Source organism: Tinamus guttatus, unplaced genomic scaffold (assembly GCF_059628265.1).
Source record: "Tinamus guttatus ecotype Peru unplaced genomic scaffold, ASM5962826v1 Tinamus_guttatus_pri_ptg000247l, whole genome shotgun sequence".
In the NCBI taxonomy this organism is placed as follows: Eukaryota; Metazoa; Chordata; class Aves; order Tinamiformes; family Tinamidae; genus Tinamus; species Tinamus guttatus.
The window spans coordinates 6,005,779-6,024,386 of record NW_028288781.1 but is presented as its reverse complement, the minus strand read 5'-3'; the positions used below and the strand labels follow the sequence as shown (position 1 = coordinate 6,024,386).

The 18,608-nt window shown below is 39.5% G+C and overlaps 1 protein-coding gene across 1 annotated transcript in view; it reads left to right on the top strand.

The window, feature by feature from the left end:
• The window catches only part of LRBA (LPS responsive beige-like anchor protein), a 356,226-nt gene that overhangs the window by 170,849 nt on the left and 166,769 nt on the right, over window positions 1-18,608 (top strand). The window contains exons 37-38 of the mRNA XM_088526587.1: window positions 11,196-11,320; window positions 18,117-18,263. Of these exons, the coding sequence (XP_088382713.1) occupies window positions 11,196-11,320; window positions 18,117-18,263 (272 nt within the window). The remainder of the gene's footprint in view (window positions 1-11,195; window positions 11,321-18,116; window positions 18,264-18,608) is intronic.

Genomic DNA, 18,608 nt, shown 5'->3' with positions numbered 1-18,608 from the left:
CAGAGCAGCTAACTTACCCTTCAGGTCTTTTACAAAAGTTTTATTTGCAAAAGAAAAGTGAAAACATTCAATTCACATGACGCAACCAAACAGTGTTTTCTCAATTTTAAATGTCAATCTGAGTTGGCTTTTTTTCTTCAGCAGAGAAACTAACTGTAAAAAATACGCTGTTCCATTCTTTCACCATGATTTTTTTTCTTGAAAACATTTTCTGTGATGAATTTAACAAACTTTGTGAACCAGTTTTTTGGAGGTTATTCAAAATACTTGTGCTCTTTAATGTTTCATCCTAGGCTACTGAAGAAAAAAAAAAGTTAACTTAGTTTAATATGGATAATCCATGATTATTTCTAAGACTGAATAATGGAGACAGATGTGACCTTCCAGATAATTACACATGCAGTTGGTATTTGTGGGAAGCATATTATATTCAAGAAAGAATATGTGCAGTATATCTAAATTGTGCTTATAAATATAGGCAACAATAATTTACAAGGGAGATGGCCTTAAATAGTCTTCTCTGAAGAATCTCCATGAGGCAAGAATTAACATCTCAAGCAGAAAAAATGTAGAGTTGTACAGTTGTTACAGAGAAGTCTTCTGGTCTCGTTCATGGATTTTACATATGCAATTTTTTATTTCTGTTTGGAGTTTTTTTCCAGTACGTAAAGAGCTGTTCTCCTTAGTGCGCGTGGTGCATTTGTCGTGAGAGCTAGTGGTACCCATAAGTACTTAGGCACACACAGCTGGAATTCTCTAGTCTTGAAAGCTAAGCTCTGCCCAGCTACCTTGAAATTCTTTACTTGGGTGCCTATCCGGCCACATCTTACCACAGAAATACCCATATGGTGCAAGACTGACTCCAGTAATTTCACCATAGCAATTTTTGCACTATCTGTGCTCTGACCTTAAGATCTGAGATGCTAATTCTGAGTTTTGTTTGAAGACTGCTTCTCTGCTCTGGATGAATACTTGGAAGAGATGCCATTTGGAGGAAGAAGGGAGTGTAAATAGAGAACCCTGCCTTAAACTCAAGAAGTCTTCTGAGCTGAAGATAGCTGGAGGTTGCCAGCATGTTGGGGAGCAGCTGTAAACCTCCGTTTACTCCTCTGTAAACGCTGTTGATGGCTGTGGCAGTGGCAGACCACAGGGCAGAGAGCTGATGAGAAGCTGTGCAGCCTGTCCCGTGCTCCGGCCGTCACGTCCCTGTGCCAAGGGGCTGGCAGCCCCTCGAGCGCTCCCCGCTGAGCCCACCTCGATGTGGGCCAGCACCTCTTCCCCTGGATCGCTCAGCCCTTCTCTCCAGTGGGGGAATTGCTGAGCTGGGCTGGTGCTGGGCGTCTCACTACAGGCCTCTTTGGCTGCAGATGGCTTCTCATTTCCAGTTATGAATGAGAAATGGTGTCGTGGCTTCTGTGAGGCACGGAATAACGTATAATGTGGAGGTGGCCAGAGGAGGCGGTGTGGGTTATGTGGCCGAACGTATCCCGGCTGGAAAGGCCCTACGCTCGGCATGTCAAGCTCTACCGACTGCCTGAGTCTGCAGCAGCTAGTTAAGGCAAGCAGCTCATGTCCCCTGCAAGTATTCTCCAGCTTATGGCTGTTATCTTAATGAGGTGCAGCTCGTTTGACTCATCAGGCTTTGGCCAACTCCTTGAAGCTGCTTTGGGGGTTTTAGATGGAGAGAAGTCCACATATGGGGCTTCCTAAGGAAGCCAGCTACTCCTGTCTTATCGTAGGGGAGACTCCTTTCTTGGTGATAAGCCCCCAGTCACAAAATATGTCCTTTTCAGTCTTTGCAACTGGATTGCCATGTTGAAAAAGAAGAATTCTTTAATGTTGAGAAAGTTGTTTAAATTGTTAGGAAAGCACCTGGAGGGGTTCATTCTTTTTTCACTGCTGCTTTCTTCACATTTGACTTGAAACTGAGAATTATTGTCGCTGAGAGGGCTGGTAAATTTGTCTTAAAAGCAAACAACAGTGTACCTGACTGGAAAAGGGAAAACGAGAAACCTCATCAAGAGAGCTGATAGCTCCCCTGAAGGAAAAGAAAGCAGAGGGTTGTTGACTTTGAGCATGTCTCTCTCCAGGAACTAGCATAAAGGAAAGGCATCCCCCCCCATCCCCACACATACAGGTTTAGGGCTATGCTCATTTTTAAAATCACTGAAGTGATTGCTTCTAGGCTTTCATTTTACCCTCTCTGTTTCCAGGCCTGTTCTTTAATATTAGATTTAAATGCTACACTATTAGTCTTAAGACTAAAATAAGGATATGTGGAGGAAAGGGTGCTGTAGTGGTGATTGGTATTGGGTAGTTTAGCACTCTGGGGTTGCCCCTGTTTGCTGTATAATGAACTTCTAACCTTTTGGCTCCTGGTTCCTTGGCCACATATATACACTGACATTAAGGTAGGTTTTCAGATGACTTTTTTGTTCATTTAAAGCTTGGGTAAATAGAGTAGTTTCTGCACAATCCAAGAAAAGATGCTCCATTATATAGCTTTGTTTTTTGAGGCCTTTTACAAGGCTTTCACAGGAGAAATGTATTGAATGCGTGAAACCAGCAAAGCGTCTTTGAGTCCTGTTGTGTCCTGACAACGCTATGCTGGTATGGTAAGAGTTAGGAGCCTTGCTCTGTGCTTGTAGTGGTCTAGCTGCCTTCTACTTATTGTTTCCTGTCTTGGAGAGCGATACGATGTTTGCAGTTACTTGAACTCTTTCTTACATATGTTCCTGCAATCATCACACAATGAGGTCATTTCCCAGATTTTTGCCCTCCCTGGGTTTTAAAATCCTAAATTAAATCTTTTTTGTCAAGTAAGGACAGAGGTGTTAGCCTTTAAATCATGCCTGATTTTTTTTTCTTTTTCGGTATTATGCAAGCTGTGATTTTAATTACACCATCATTCTTGTACAAGGAGTAGGCAGAATGAATGGTAGTGTTGCAGTCGGATGGCTCCAAGACTTCAGTAGCCTAACCTGCAATCACAATTTACAACACCTTTTCCAAGGTGTTTAACAGTAGTTAAATATGCTGTAGACCTGAACGAGCTACCCATACGCTCTAGCATACTTCAAAGGATGCGCACAAGTACGTTCAAATTAGTTTGCGATAATGCAAGAGTTTGAAGAGCCATTTTTCTTATCTCTCCAGATGCCCCCAAATTCTGCCTACAATAGAAAAGATTATATATGAGTGTATATATATATTTTTTTCATTTGACGCTTTAAAGACCTCATAAAAATTTTCCTTTGTTATTTGGGGTTAAGAAAGAATCCGTGTTAGCAGATCAAACTTGCTCTGTCTCTCGCGACTTGGAGGAAAATCTCTTTCCTATCAAAGGTACCATAGGTTAATACAGGAAACTTTTTTCAGCAGGCTCGTTAAAGGCAAATGGTCTTTAGCAGACACCTACAAGCTCTGGAGGTTCAGTCTGGATTGGGAGGCTGGAGGAGTTGCATCTAAATCACAGTTGTATTTCCATGAGCCTCTCTTTGTTGATTGCTGAATTTATTTAGGGAAATTTATTTATTTATTTTCAGGGGACCAAAAAAAGGCAGAAGTTTTGAGAAAGGTCATCTAATTAGTATAGGCCTTTTTAGCAGAAGTTCCTAAAAAGAAAAGTTCACCTAGTATTAGAAGAGCATACAGCATTGAAGTATTTTCTAAATCAGTGGGGTGCTGTGTTACATTTTTATGGTGGCATGAAAAGTTTCCAGCTGTTGAGAGGCATCAAAAAGATCATGCTCTTAAAATAAATTTTAAAAATGTTTCTGCAAGAGCCAGTAGTGAAGCTAAAATTTTTTTTTGCCATTTAAATCTGAGAGAGATTTTTGGAAAGCCTTACTATAATTTCTGTGTTTAAATACTTCTGGGGTTGGAACAACTTATCAGATCATAGATGTCAACTTTTCTTGCTGGTTAAGAGTTGATCTGAACATCCAAAAATGCGGAAAGATTGTCACCTCAAATTCCAAGGTTTTGGAAAGAAGTAATGAGTCATAACATGTCTGGGCACTTTGTGACTTCATCAGATTTCCTGTGAGGAGGAATTTGTGAGGAAGAGTGTATAGGCCTTGTGAGGGGGAATTTGTGAGGAAGGATATATAGGTCCTTACATGCTCAGGGTGAAAAGCAGCAGAACCAGGAGAAAAGACTAAGGAGATAGAGATTGGTCTGGCTTCTTCATCTTATTTAGATGTATCCTTCAGCCTGTTCTGTTATAATCTATTGTTCTCGCTGACAAGAAAAGGATGGGAAAATATCTGCGTTACCAGACAAATACCAAACAACAAAGCACACTATCTATTCTGTGTGTATGTTGTGGTAGCTACTGTTGTTTTCAATGTCGGTAGGAATTTGTGGGATTTTTCTTTTTGGGTGGAAGTAATATTTTAGTCAACGATATGTATGAATTGCAGTTCTTTGGAAAAACAAATTAAAACTTGTTAACTGCAAGCAGGTGTAGGATGTGCAAGATCTGGAAAAATTTATAAGCAACTAAGCCAAAGGATCTGCTTCCAAACTTTCTGTACATCCATGCCTGAGTCCCCTCTGAACTAATTTTGCTCGAAGCTAAGTGGAAGTTTTAGCATTAACTTATTTCTGATAGGCAAATGGAATGGTTATCAGGTTAATGTAAAATTAACCTTGATGGAAATGCAACAAGAATTGAACTATGTCTTAAAATGACTTGTCTTTTGAAGTGCAGCTTTATTTTAGACTGATCGAAATAAGATGGGTCTAAGATAAGAGATAGTGGTTGCAAAATGCACGTTCAGTACTATATCATGTATTTAAGTGGGCCCTCTTTGAAGTACCAGTGTTTGCTGGAATGCCAGCACTTCAAAGAGGGCTGCCTTCGAAAGGGAGCTGAGCCTGTGCCTGGCCACCAAGGGGTTAAGAAAGATCAAAGAGCAGCATACAGAAAACCATACATAAACAAAGCTGGTTTTAAACTGGAAGTAAAAAACAGCATCATTGAAGACAGCAGCACCTGAAAGGTGGCCTTGTCTTTACCTTGGCATGGTGCTTTATAGTGTATAAAGGATGACTGAAACATCTATTGTCAATCATTTATCTTCTGCTTTTTAAAGGAGAAATTCAAAGCCCGTCAATGCCAGGAGAGTCTCTATGATATCCATAATAGGCACTGTTCTGCCTTTGTTTTTTTGGTTTGTGTACTAGTTAGAGGGAAGAGTGAATTTTTTGTACTGCTCAAAACAGAGGGAAGCTCCTACAGGGGATTGTAGCTGCAGGGTCAAATGGGTGGTTGAGACAAAGAGATAATATCCTATTTGCTGCATAAAAGCATGCAGGCGGTGTTTCCACCACTTTTGCAAGTATGCTGGATCATATCTAGAATTCACAGACCTTTGCTGTTTGTATTGGCTTGTTCCTGTGGGGAGAGAGCATGAAACATCTGTTAAGATGTAACTTCCCATGCCGACATCTTGCTTGCCCACATTGGAAATGCATTAAGTTTCAGCCCGATTGCTGTGTGCAAAGAAAATTAGGATAAGCAGAAAGGTCACCACCAATGATAGTATTCAGGGTATAGTTACATGATAGGGCTTTTTTGGTATCAGGATGTTGTTCCTTGTCATCTCCTTCCTTCGCCTCACCTGCAGATTTCTTTCCCTCATTTGCAGTTATGTAGGTGCTGTTGGGACTGCACTGTAAACAGCTTACTAATGTAAGTCAAAATAAGAACATACGCAGACTCTTACAGTGATTCACCTACAGTATGGCCCCACAGATGCTCTTATAAATGCAGCTGAGGGAGGGCAAGAAGTAGATCTTCTTTAACTGATTTTGCTATTGAAGAAAGCTTGGGTAATAGAGGTAGCATTTTCAAAGATCACAAGGTTAATTAATGGTTAATGTTCTGATGTGGCAACGTTATCACTGGAGGTATTGGTGGAGGGCTCTATTGCACTGAGTGGAGTGCAACTGGACAAGTAGGATTTCAGTGGAAGCCTTGACTTGAGTAAAACCCAACCTTTTTTCTTCTGTCTCTCGTTCTCTTCTAATACCAAAAAAAAAAAAAAAAAAAAAAAGTGAATCACATCAGGAAGCTATTTTACTGAAAAGTAGATCTTTCCCCCACTGTACCAGCCCTCTGATGAGGTTTATCATATGGCAGTGCAAACAGTTGTGCAAGGCATGTCTGGGGGTGAGGGTGCAAAAGCTTCAGCTGGCACTGCTACCTCCTGCCTTGGTAGAGCTCAATGCATACATCTGCTATAAGTTCTTGAAGTATTTTATATGGTAGCAAAAGTAGTTACAGGGCAAGGAAACATTACTGAACAGAATTGAAATGATCAATATGTTGTTAGGGTGGGTATTTTTTGTTGTTTTTGTCTCCCTCTTAAGAAATGGGCATCCCAATTTGCTTTCTGTGATTGCTCCTTCCTGTATTTTCAAAGGAGTATCTGATATCGTGCATGGAGTTTTGAGGAGCCACTGCAACCAAAATGCTGAATAAATGAAAACCAGAAATTTTGGTAGCCTTGCAGTTGGTAATGGAGGCATTGCAGAGCTTTCCTCCTTCAAGGTTTCATTTCAGATCTATACAGTTGCTGCCAATGAGCAAGTGTTGTTGCTGCTCTGTGTCTGGTTGTCTATGAGACTAATTTAGTGGAGGTCTGGGTGGTGAAGCATCTGCAGCGCCGCAATTGGCATCCTTGATAGATTGCCTTGTCGATGGTCTTAGCAGGGAGAGACTGGGGATTGATTGGGCTTGGGGATTGACTTACCTGCTTAACTCTGCCATTAGATTTCCAACAAGGAGTACGTCATCTGGAAGTTTATCTTGGGATCTCCATATGGATTTAGGATGCATGAAGGAAGTATTATGCTTATGCCATGATCTCCACCTGTGCTGCTGTTCTGTGGCCTGATAGCAGCTTGGCTTCCAGAGGTGTCAGTGTGGTGCTTTCTAGAAGCACAAAATTCATGTTGGCAAGTGCTTCATATCTGTGTTTAATGTATCTAATTGCCATCCACCAGAGCAAGAACTGTTTTTTTTTTTTTAAATAGTAGATTACACGGTGACTGACAGACTGGTCTGAGTCTTCGTCACAGCACATTGCTTATTATTAGGGCATATGCACTCTAGTTTCCATCTGCTTTTAAATTTGTTGCAATTATCTTTCTATGCCTGGATTTTCTTCATTAGAACTAGTTAGCCCCCTGGATAGAGCTGGTCATTCAGTGCTCCAGCCATCCTCTGTCTCTGCAGATAATTTCCAAAATGCTGTGCTGCTTCCTCTTGCCTTTTTTTTTTTTCACTCCCATTCTGTGCTACTTTTATTTGTTTATTGCTCCACTAAGCTAAGGATCTGAATGAGTGTTTCTCTGCTGTGCTAAAATCTCTGCTCGAGCGGCTGTTGGCCCAAGGAGAGCCTTAGGACCTCTCAAACCATTGCATTATTAAGCTTACCTCTTCTTTCCCCTTCCCTACCTACAGAATTCCTTTTTATCCACACCAGTGTGCTGACTGTTGCTTTTGTGTGTCTGGTAGCAGAAAATCTTGAAATATGCAGTGGATAAAACATTGCAAGAAATTATTCTGCAGCAATTGCACGACCCTCTCATCATTCTCTGCCTGCGCTGCCTAGACTCAATGCAATTGCCCCGTAGGGTATCAGGACCTCGAGGAAATTCCCCAGCCTAAAATTCCTTTGTTATAGCACCGTAATAAAACTACTAGGCTAGTAAGTATGTTTTGTTTCACAGTGGGTTAATCTCCGAAACTAGTAGGAAAATAGATTTCTTGATATTCTTGCTCTGGAATGAAGATCGGTGGGCAGTAAAACTTCAGTTTTTCCTGTTGGCCCCAATGAAGGGACTTTTTCCTCTGGATGATATATTTGAAATCCTGAGGTACAGGCTATAGTGGTCACTCTGCATTTCCCCTGTTCCCTGTACACTTGTAAAGTCTATTTAGTTACCTGGGAATTGAAAGGAAAGTTTATCTCAAATCTAAGTATTTACTGGTAATTTGGGAAATTATTTGAAAAAAAAAAAAGGCAAACGAATTGTAATGCTATTTGAATAAAACATTTAATTTCAAAACATTGATTGCATTCATTCAATATTGTTACAAAGAAACCACTAATTACTCTGTAGCATGTTAGTGAGGCCCCTGACAAATCCATGCAAATCATGTGATTTATAATTCATAAATCCCTCATCCCTGGAGAAATGTTGCTCTTGCACTTACACTAATTGACTACTTATGTTCATTGATCCAGTCCATATAGCACCTTTAGTCCATATGGCAAATTTTAGCGGAGGGCCAGTAACTCGGGCTGCGGAGCGAGCCGGCGGTCCGCGGCACTGTCTCCCTTGGGAAGCGCCCTTCCCGGGCGCCTTCCTCCCCGTCCTTCCGTCTTCCCGCGTGGCGGGTGCTCCGAGCGGCGCTTACGTCCCTCACCCCTGCCTGGAGAGGTATGACGGGTGCGCGGCCCAGCACCCCCTGTCGGGGGGCAGGTAGTAGTTCTTGCACGTGAGCTACTTGTTCTGGAACAGCTACCTGATACCCCCACTATTTATATTGTATTATTATACCAATACTTCATATTAATAAGTTGCTGCCTGCTGTCCACTCTTAGCAATGGCCCACTTGGAAGTATTGCGCAGTAGGTATTGACTTTTTGTCCATGGTGTTGTTTGCCAGCATGTTTTCCATGTGAAGGGAGTGGATTTTCCTCCCTCACCATACAGTGGTTGCCCATGGTTATAAATCCCCCAATACAAAATCTATTACCTCGTATGTTGTTGCTTGTGAATAATCAGGGCCCTGGTGAAAGACACAGAATCTGATGCAAATTCCGTAGACTGAACGGGAAATAAGGCCAGGGGCTAAAGATATATTATGTTTCAGGATAATACTTTGTAGCTGATTATTGTTATCTATTTTTGCAATAATTTTAGCCTAGTTTTATAACATAGCGTAATTTTAATTGTTATCGGAGAATGGCATCACTTAATTCTCTCAAACCTGTACAAAGATAGATGAATGACAAATTAATAATTTACCATCTTTGCATAATACTGTAGCACAGAGAACCAGAAGGATTGATGGCAGAAGAGGTTAACAAATTTTAGCGGCTTCCATTAGCTTTTCATTGTCATATGTTTGTGGTGCTGACTGAAATAAGCTTTGTAGGAGATCTCAGTCTAGGGAACTAATTACTTGTGCCGATTGCCATACTGATGAATAGACCCTCATTGTATCATTCCCCTGAAGACGAGGAGCAGTCTGTGATTCACGACTGCAGCCTGGCTGATATTTGATAATAATTTTAACAGATAAATGTAGGAAGGCAGAATGATGAAGTGCCTATCCACGCTCCCCGACTATCAAAGGCATGCACATAGCCAGCTGTGTGCTGCCGTCTTTCTATAATCGCTAATGGAGAATTTTAAGTTATTAATCGAGCTCGGAATAAACCGATATCTTCCTGGATTTTTGTAGTGATTTTTTTAATTGGCACGATTACTCCCAAATCACTGGATTTTGTGATATTCAAATTTTAGCATGATTGTAGCACGCAAAGTGTAAAAAAGCAGATGTTTGGTAATCTTTTTGAAATATGTATTCCAGCATTTTTCTGAGAGTGAAAAGTCAGGAAAATGAGGAAAACCACTGCCTTTTCTTTGGTGTGTTTAAAAAATGAATAAAAAAAGGCATAGAAATGTAATGGAGGTGAACATGCAAAGATATTCTCCACTTGTATAGGATTGTTTTCAGTCACAATTAGTAATTTTTACAAATCATGTTTGAGAGCAGGGCTACACAAATGATTGTGACTTTTTTTTTTTACTGTGTTTGTTGAAAAAGCCTGATTTGCCTTAAATAAAACTCATTTGTAGCCATCTCAGACCTCAAAAACGAAGAATATAGATATCAAGTGTTCTTAACATTGTGATCTGTAAATTAGTCATGGCTATTCATTTGTCAGTGTTGACAGGTACGCTTTTTATTAGCTGTGCACCAGAAATGGGAATATAGGTGCCTTTTCATGCATTGTTTAGATACTAGTTATTTTAATAAACAAAATAATTGTTTTATCATTTGAGCATACAGGTTTTCAGGCTGTGAACCTATCATGATTATTCTGTGCATTAGACATTTTACATTTTATTTATTTTGCTTTACCCAAAATTGCTTCTTTTCTACAGTCTCTGGGCTAAAATATTATTTTACAATGGCATTCATTCATGATCATCTAACAAGATAGTAACTGGCACTTATATATGACCGAATTAAAAAGATCTATGTATATTTGGAGCATACAGTGGAAAATAATGAATTTGTTATAACCTTTTCTGGATGTAATTTTTTAAAAGTATGCCTTCAATATAGCAATTATTGCACATCATAACATGTAGTTTTTAATTAAATGTAAAAACACAACTACATAAAACAGAAATCCGATCTGATTTGCTTGAAAATAGATTGCTATTTCACTCTCCTGGAATGGTTTATTTAAAAACAGTAAATGGAAAAGAAATGCATTTTCTTGTGTTGTTCTAAGCCTCAGGGGCTAAATGTAATGAATATTTTAAGAGATTATTTTAATTAAATTCCTGCACATCTAAACAGAGTAATATTTTATTATCACATACATAACCATGTAACTGAGGTATTCATTAAAGTTAACACTTTCTGGACCAAGAATTCATGGTATGATTTACTGACCTTGTGCAAAAAGGCACAAATTAGGAAGAAAAATGAAGGGGGACAGACTTTGATTAATATAGGTAATGCTATACCATATTTATAATAGCCTTTTCCCTATTCTGGTTTATAAATGCAGTCACTGAGAAAGGTGCCCTGCTGAGGCTGAAATGAGGCTGAAATCGGAGCACATGCCACTAGAGTGTGGGGAAACTGATCACACTGTCAGCAATTCATTTCAAAATGATGTATTTAGTGCTCATTTCACCTTCCAAGAAAAAAGGGAAAGGAGTTCCTTAGACTGGAAGGTGATATTGTTATTTTCAAGGACATACCTAAGTAAAAGATTGCAGAAAGGGGGGAGGTTAGCAAAAAAAAAAAAAAAAAAAAAAGGAAAAGAAAAAAAAGGGCAGAGCAAACAAGGAGAGCTTTATGCAGAAATTCAGTGCTACCATGCTGTTTGATAATTGCTAACATATGTGGCTCCTCTGTTTCATTGTAGTCGTCCTCGTGAGTTCTGGCGCCTCGACTACTGGGAAGATGACTTGCGGCGCCGGCGACGATTTGTGCGCAACCCCCTTGGATCGACACATCCTGAAGCGACACTAAAAGCAGCTGGAGAACATGGTCAGTGTAAAAACTGCTCCTTGCCAAAGCAGCAGGTTACAGTACCCACTAGTGAGGACTAGACCGTCACTGTTGCAAAATACTGCGGAAGGTCCCAAATGCCAGAGACGTGTCCAGCACAAATATAAATAGGCCATTATTTATTATAAGCAATGTTAGTATTTTTGAATGCTCTTCGCTATTTCTTAGTTGATCTGGCACACTGTGCATATTTTGCATACGGTCGCACATACGGTTCTCACTGCAGATACAATTTTTCCAGTAATCTCTGGAGCATATTTTTTTTGTGTTCAATGCTTTAGGAACTTCAGAAGAAAATATTTCCTGTTCAGAAATCCACACCATTACTTCAGATAGTCTTAGCTAAAGATTTTCCTTTGCTTAAAAAAAAAAAAAAGCTAAAGCTAAACAGCTATTCAGACCTTTGCATATGCATAAATCTTCAATTTAACTACGGGAATTTAATATGAAAAAATAGTAACAAATTCCAAAACACAACAAGCAGTAAATGGCAATGGAAATTCCTACTTGTTTCTTTTTTTTTTTCTTCCATTTCATGATCAGGGACTGCTAAACCATATATTTCTTTGCCTGTTCTGGAGGAACATGTTTAGAAAACTAATACAATAACCAGCTTGAGAACCAGATGATAAACTAGAAGGAATAAAAAAGCATAGCTAGCAGACTTTCCATTTAAGTCTAGAATTTTATGCCTTTGGTATCTAATTAAGATAGCAAAGGTATCTTAAATTGATAAGGTATAAAAATCATTCTTATATTTAAAAATAATTTGCTTATGGTTAAAGCTAAGTTAACCCTTTACATTGAAGTTGCATGTTATAGAACAGAATCATTTAAATTCTCTTTTAGTCTGAATTACTGTGCATATGAATATATATATATAGTGTGTGTGTGTGTGCCCATAGGTACACACCTGCATTATATGCAGTGACATGCAATTTATGCTGATAGAAAATTATCAAGATGATTATACTAGTGTGGAATACCACTACTGTAAGGTAAGCTTCTGTCAGGCATCTTAACCTCTTGCACTCAGCCTTAAAGGGCCATTTCTGGAAGAAAATGCCTACAATATGTCAGCTGATATAATGCCAAATGTGACATCAGTCCTCTACAATAAATGACCATATGGAGAATCGTCAATAAAGTGATCTAAAAGCAATAATGTTTCTAGAGCCATACATCTTTGGCTGTAGGAACAGGAACAAATTGTAGAATTAATTAACCCACTTTTTGCTTTGGGGCTTGTTGTTAATATTATGTGTTGTTTCTGTGCAATGGACTTCAAGGGCATAAGGTGTCTTTTGTTTAATAATGTTTAGATTAGAAAGAAATTCCTCCTTTGTCCCTTGCAGTTACAGATAGTTTAAATAGATCTTACCATAATTCTATGGAGTTTACTGATATTTTCAGAGGAATACTTTTCATTTAATCTTTATATTGTTTATCAACGTTTTAAAAAATACCTTTGTTGTTTTCACTGCAAAATATTTACAACTGCTATTTCTACTTGTATAACCAATTCTGATTCCATAAGTAAGCACATGCTAATACCATTATTCATCTTTTATGCTACTGTGATGATATCACTAATTTATAGTATATTTGAAGGGCTATCACTCATACTCAATTTGCAATTTGGCAGGAGTACAATTTTTGTCTATACAAAAGTATGAGTGAGTAAAGGTAACTATCTGATAATATGTAGCTTCTATCTAAGTCTGGTAATTTAAATAGAGCTAATTATTTTCTGTCAGCCTTTTCTTCATCATTTGGCATCCTTAACAAGCCTCTATTTAATTATTGTTTTCTTTTAAATCTGAATTTAATTGCATAATGTTGCAGTTCCATTTCTATATTTATGCAGTGAATATTCTAGTTTTACCTTAAATATTTTTTTCATTTGTATGATTTCTAAAAATATGAAAAATTGCCATCTGACTGATGCTATATGCACTGATGAGATTGTCTTATTCCAAGACTCTCCAATGCTGAGATATAGAATAGATCAACCGCGTACAAGTTGCAGTCCATCAGTAACTGAGCATAATATATAGGATACCGAGTTTTTCTTTTTTAAAAAAATAAAAAATGCCAAGGATACAGTTGTCAGAAGGGCCAGTTTGGATCATCACTTAATCTGTTTATTTCTAAACTGTTTTGTTTATAAATTTTTAATATTTACCAACTTGAGCTAAGAAAATCCAATAATTGCAGATTTGGGGATGCAGCCTTTAAAGGACCTGTTTTCACAGTATTTACAGTGTGGGTGTCCTTAGAGTTTGGACTAACTTTGGCTGTGTGTTTTGTGCTTTATGATTTTTTTTTTATCAACAAGCTATCATTTGTCATTCTATTTAAATTAATTATACACATATCAAAAGCAAATGTATTTTTAAAATACAGATTAGAGGTTTCTGATTGCTTTTTGAAGCTTTTCTCAAAACAAAACAAACAAAACCAAAACCTGAAATTGGGCACATGGGATTTTGCCAAAAGGCAGACAGGGGCAAATAGTGCAGAAATAATGGAAAAGATATTGCAGTAAACGTGCTTGAGAACATAGATTTTAGCACTTCTCATTATTAAGATACACGTTATCAACCACTTGGCATCTTTCAAATAAAATCCAGTGCAGTCCCTCCTGCAAAGCGGCACAGGCCAGCAATGATCACAATTTGAAACTGTGAGTTAAGATCCAGAAACAGCCAGAAATCTAGATTTTTGTTGAGCAAAACCTACAGAGCACCGCAGCAGCAAAATGAGCCGTGTTGCAGCCTCGTTATGTGTTTTAGGAGGAAGAACCAATCTTTTCCCAGGGATTGATTTGATTTGAAGGAGAGCCTCTGGTGCAGAGGTGGCAGAATAAATACCTGAAGACTAATGTTCTCTGTTCAGACAATCAATACCAGCCCCATGACTATACTTCTGGCTACCTTCTAGTTAAAAACAAATTTTTTAATTCTGACAATTTAATTGCCATTCCCAAGTTCACATTAACTTGCTTGGGAAAAAGGGGCTTTAGGTAATTTTTCAAAGGGAGAAAAAAATCCCTCCAAAATGGCTATTTATAAAAGTCAGTCTACTCGTGTGTTATGGGGGAAGGAAAGAGAGGTGAAGGTGTGTGAAGGTGTATGGGAAGGCAAAGTTTGGTGTGGAAAGAGTTAACTCTTTTCTGTGTTATTCCCTCCTCCCCAACCCGCCTGTTGTTTAGAAATTAAGCCAAAATATTTAGAAATGATCTAGATTTGGAAGTCAAAATTCAGCTCCTGGAAACCGGTATCAGGCAGAAATGAGTACTTCGGATTTAGATTGACTGCCACGCACAGCATTTTGTGAAAGAACCTTGAGTTGCAAGAAAATACTATTAGCAAGAGCTTTTTTAACAAGTGGTTTGTTGTTGGTTTTTAGTGACATGTTAAAAACCTGGTGGGGGGGGAGGATTAATGTAGTCTGTAGTATTTCAGTCAAGACAACAGGCTGTTAGTTGAGAGCGCTGTAACCCAAACTGACTGGAAACTGAGCACGGACAATATTGGATCTGACTGGTCAGTTTTCATTGCCTCGATTCAAGGGATAAAAGAAAAGTTGTAAAAATAAAAAATATCTGGTGTGAAAGTGCTCATTTTTTCCCCAACACTGTCTTCTTAAAGAAACAGGAGGACTAGAATGAGATTTCATTTATTCTCTGAAAAAAAAAAGCACCTTTTTCCTCAATTGCATTTTTTCCCGATATATTTACCAGAAATAAAAAGCCTTTAGTAGTAAATTATCTTTTATGTGGTGCTTTCTGAAACTATTTTTCAGATGGCTTAAAAAAAAAATCCCTCCCTTGCTTAAGGTAAAGCTGTAAACAATTTAAAACAGTTTCTTTTTCTGTTAAAGCTCCAAGTTTGTCCAGCAGTATAAGCTAAACTGCTGGTTTTACACCCGTGTGTTCCAAAGACTTAGCAGGAATAAATGGGGCTCTATGCAGATGCAGAGATCTGCTTGCAAAGAGCTCCTCGAAGAAGGGGAAGTCAGGTCGCACAGAGTACTTTGGGAAGAACTGTATGGAATTATAGTAATGAAATGAAATTTCTGTGCTAGATGCATACTCTGCCGGCACACTGTTGTAGACCGTGCAGTGCACAGTCTGTGCCTTCAGGTCTTCATTTTGAGGAGATGTATATGAATATATGTTTAGATTTGCAGGATTGGAGGCAGAAGCCCCAGTCATGCCAAGAATAGCCAGCCCTGGCAAAGAGCAGTTTGGGTTCACGGGTGGCAGAGTAGGGTTTGGGGCCGAAATACGCAATCGGATGCACTATGCCTAGGCACAGAGGTGGGAACTGAACGTAAGTTGCATGAGAGACCTTCTCCGTCAGATACATTTATCTCTGATCAATAAATATGGAGATAGAAGCAGAAGATTGTTTGGCTATACAAGCATATGAAGTAGATGAATCTGTGTGGAATATATTCCTTTTCCATCCAAACACATACCCACGTCTGAGCTTGTATGTGCTGGATGTAGCCGTAGTGCGTAATTTGACTCAAGACAGGAGGGAAAAAAAAAAAAAAGCAACGGACTGTGGGTCAGAGTGTGCTGGTTTATTGCCTTCCAGAAGCTGGTATTTAACGATATGTATTAATGCTTTGCACCTCTGTGTACTTGTGTGCGCACACGTGTTTATGCATACTGACATGCTAAGAGGTGTCAATAGCTAGTATCATATGCAAAGAGATTACAGAAATGGGAAGTTTCCCTAAAAAAAGGACTAAAGTAACTCATGGCGTAAAATATTTTCTTAAAAGAAAAAAAAAGGGCAATAACATCTTACATGATTTATATTTTTGAATCAGTATAATATTAGCTTGGGAAAAAAATAAAATCTGAATAAAGAAAGAGGATGAGGCAAAAGAGGGAAATTTCTTCTATCTCATCACCCGGGGCTTGGAAGGTGCCTTGTGTTTTTTTTTATTTTGTTTTCTTAATGAGAAAAACAGGAAGAAAGGACATAAAGGGTATAGTACTATCTTGGGCCCCCCCTTGCAAAAAAAAAAATTGTTTAGGCCAAATATGAAAGTATTAGATTTTGATCTTGTCTTTCACTTAAATATTAAATGAAAATAGGTAATGTTCAGTTTAAACTGGCACCTTCAATTTGATGCAGATAGGCTAAAAAGGAAGCAGGATTGGCAGATAGTTCCCATGCAAATGGAGTTTATGAAACAACAAATTAAGTTTGCCAATATTAATATATATATATATATACACACATATACATGTGTGTATATTTATATGTTTGTTTGTTCTTGGAATAGTTTTGTTCTATTTTACTTTGCTTTTCGTCTGCCCTGAGCGCGGGGCGGCCCCGGCGCAGCAGTGCATGTGGTGTGTATTAGGACACTGCTGGTAATTTTACTGCTGCTAACTTAAAATCCTCAAGGGGGAGTTAATTACAGGAAAACCTTTCTAAATATCAGCTGCATATTTTCCATGGCAAGAACTTTTTCAGCTCAGGTTGAACCACTCCAGAATGTGAGTTTTCCTTATTTACATATACGAGGGCATTTTAGGGAGGCGGGGGGGGTGGAGTAAAATTCAAGTGTGTGTGCTATGCAGATAGAGTTTTTTAAGGTATTTTGTTTGTTTGTTTAGGCTTGCTTACAAGTGGCAGTTCCTGTTTAGGGGGAAATGATCGTGCATAAATTGCATTTTGTGTGGCCGGTTAAACCTCTTTTTTTTTTTTTTTTTTTTTTTTTTAAGCCAAAGGCCTAAAATGAAGCGGGGGACTTCTAGGGTCTCCTTTATTTTTTTTCCTCCTCTTTTTGGTTTTAAGTTTTCACATAATTGAAAAGTTGATTAAATTTATGTGCATATATTTACTTAAACAATTGAAACTTTATCTATTGCCACTGGGGACTTGCTTTCCTCTGTAAATGTTTGCAGAGCAGCATTTTTCCTAAGCAAGCGGGAGGTGGGGGGCGACCTGCGGCTCACGGCTGGCAGCAATCGGAGCAAGTCACAGCAGCCCAAAAGTGGCTGGTCACAAGAGTGTTTGGTGTCGGGGGTTGCAAACATGGGATAAGTATATAAAATAAATGTCTTAGTAGTAATAATAATAATAATAAATAATAATAACATACAAAAAAACCTCTGCTGTCTTTTACCGTTTGACGGAGTGCTGGCTGGCTTGTGCGTGCAGCGAGCGACCGGCTGTTGCTTGCTGCCGCCTCGAGCCTGCAGTTTCAGCGCAAGGCGGCGAGCGGAGCGGCGTCGCTGCCCTCCCTCGTCCGCACGCGCAGGGCGGCAGCCGTGGGGGCTCCGCGCTGCCCGGCCGTTTCAGGGGCAGCCTCTCGATTCCCCTTCTGGCCCCTCTTGGAGCCCCCTGTGGCTCAGGCTGCGCCACGGCCCGGCTGCCGTTCCCCGCTCGCTCGGGCCTGGACAAACCGCTGGGGTCCAGGCGGGCCGGGCCCCTCGCAGCACGACAGCTCCCTCACGCCGGAGAGTCACAGGGGGACGGGGTGCCCGGCCTCTTCCCCACACCTCTGTCGTGAAGGCTTGAAATGTAAGCGCTGCAGTGATAATTTTGAGCAGGCGTAATAGAATTAAAACTAGCTGTGCCCTAACATCAGAGGATTAACACAGGTGCTGGTATCTAGGTCCCGCAGCTAGTCTTGCCCCAAGTTCCCCTGCTTAGCCTTGGTTTTAGAAGCCGTTGCAGGGTGTTGTTGGTAGCTGTTGCCTCTGAGACCTGAGTGACAGCTGTGTGCCTCTTCTCTGTTCCAGCTCTCGATGAAGATATGCTTGTTAAAGGAAAGCAGTCCATCAAGAGCCAAGTTTTAGGAAATCAGAACTCAGAAAGTGAGATTCTCTTGGATGGTGACGACGATACCCTGTCATCCCTTGAGGATAAAGATTTGGACAACTTCACAGGTAACTACAGCTGTCTAGTTTCTCCTCAGTTTCTGTAAGTTCTGGTCTCCCCCTTTTCCACGGTAAATAATGTTTGAGGATGCACACTGACAAATTGTTCCTCCCCATGAATGAGTTACTGAAAGATGATTTTTCTGCACACCTCAGATGCTGGAGATTTACATGGAGAGATTTGTGAGCTTTCTTTCCCTGGCTTTTATAACCTCCTTTTTCCAGGGTGGATTTCTGACAGTGTTTTAGGAAACCTTCTTTGGTAACAGTAGCTTTCTCTTGAAAAGAGCTTCCTTTCTCTACTTTTGACTTCTTTATACTCCTCAAAGTGTTAGGGCTAGTGGGGAGTTATGT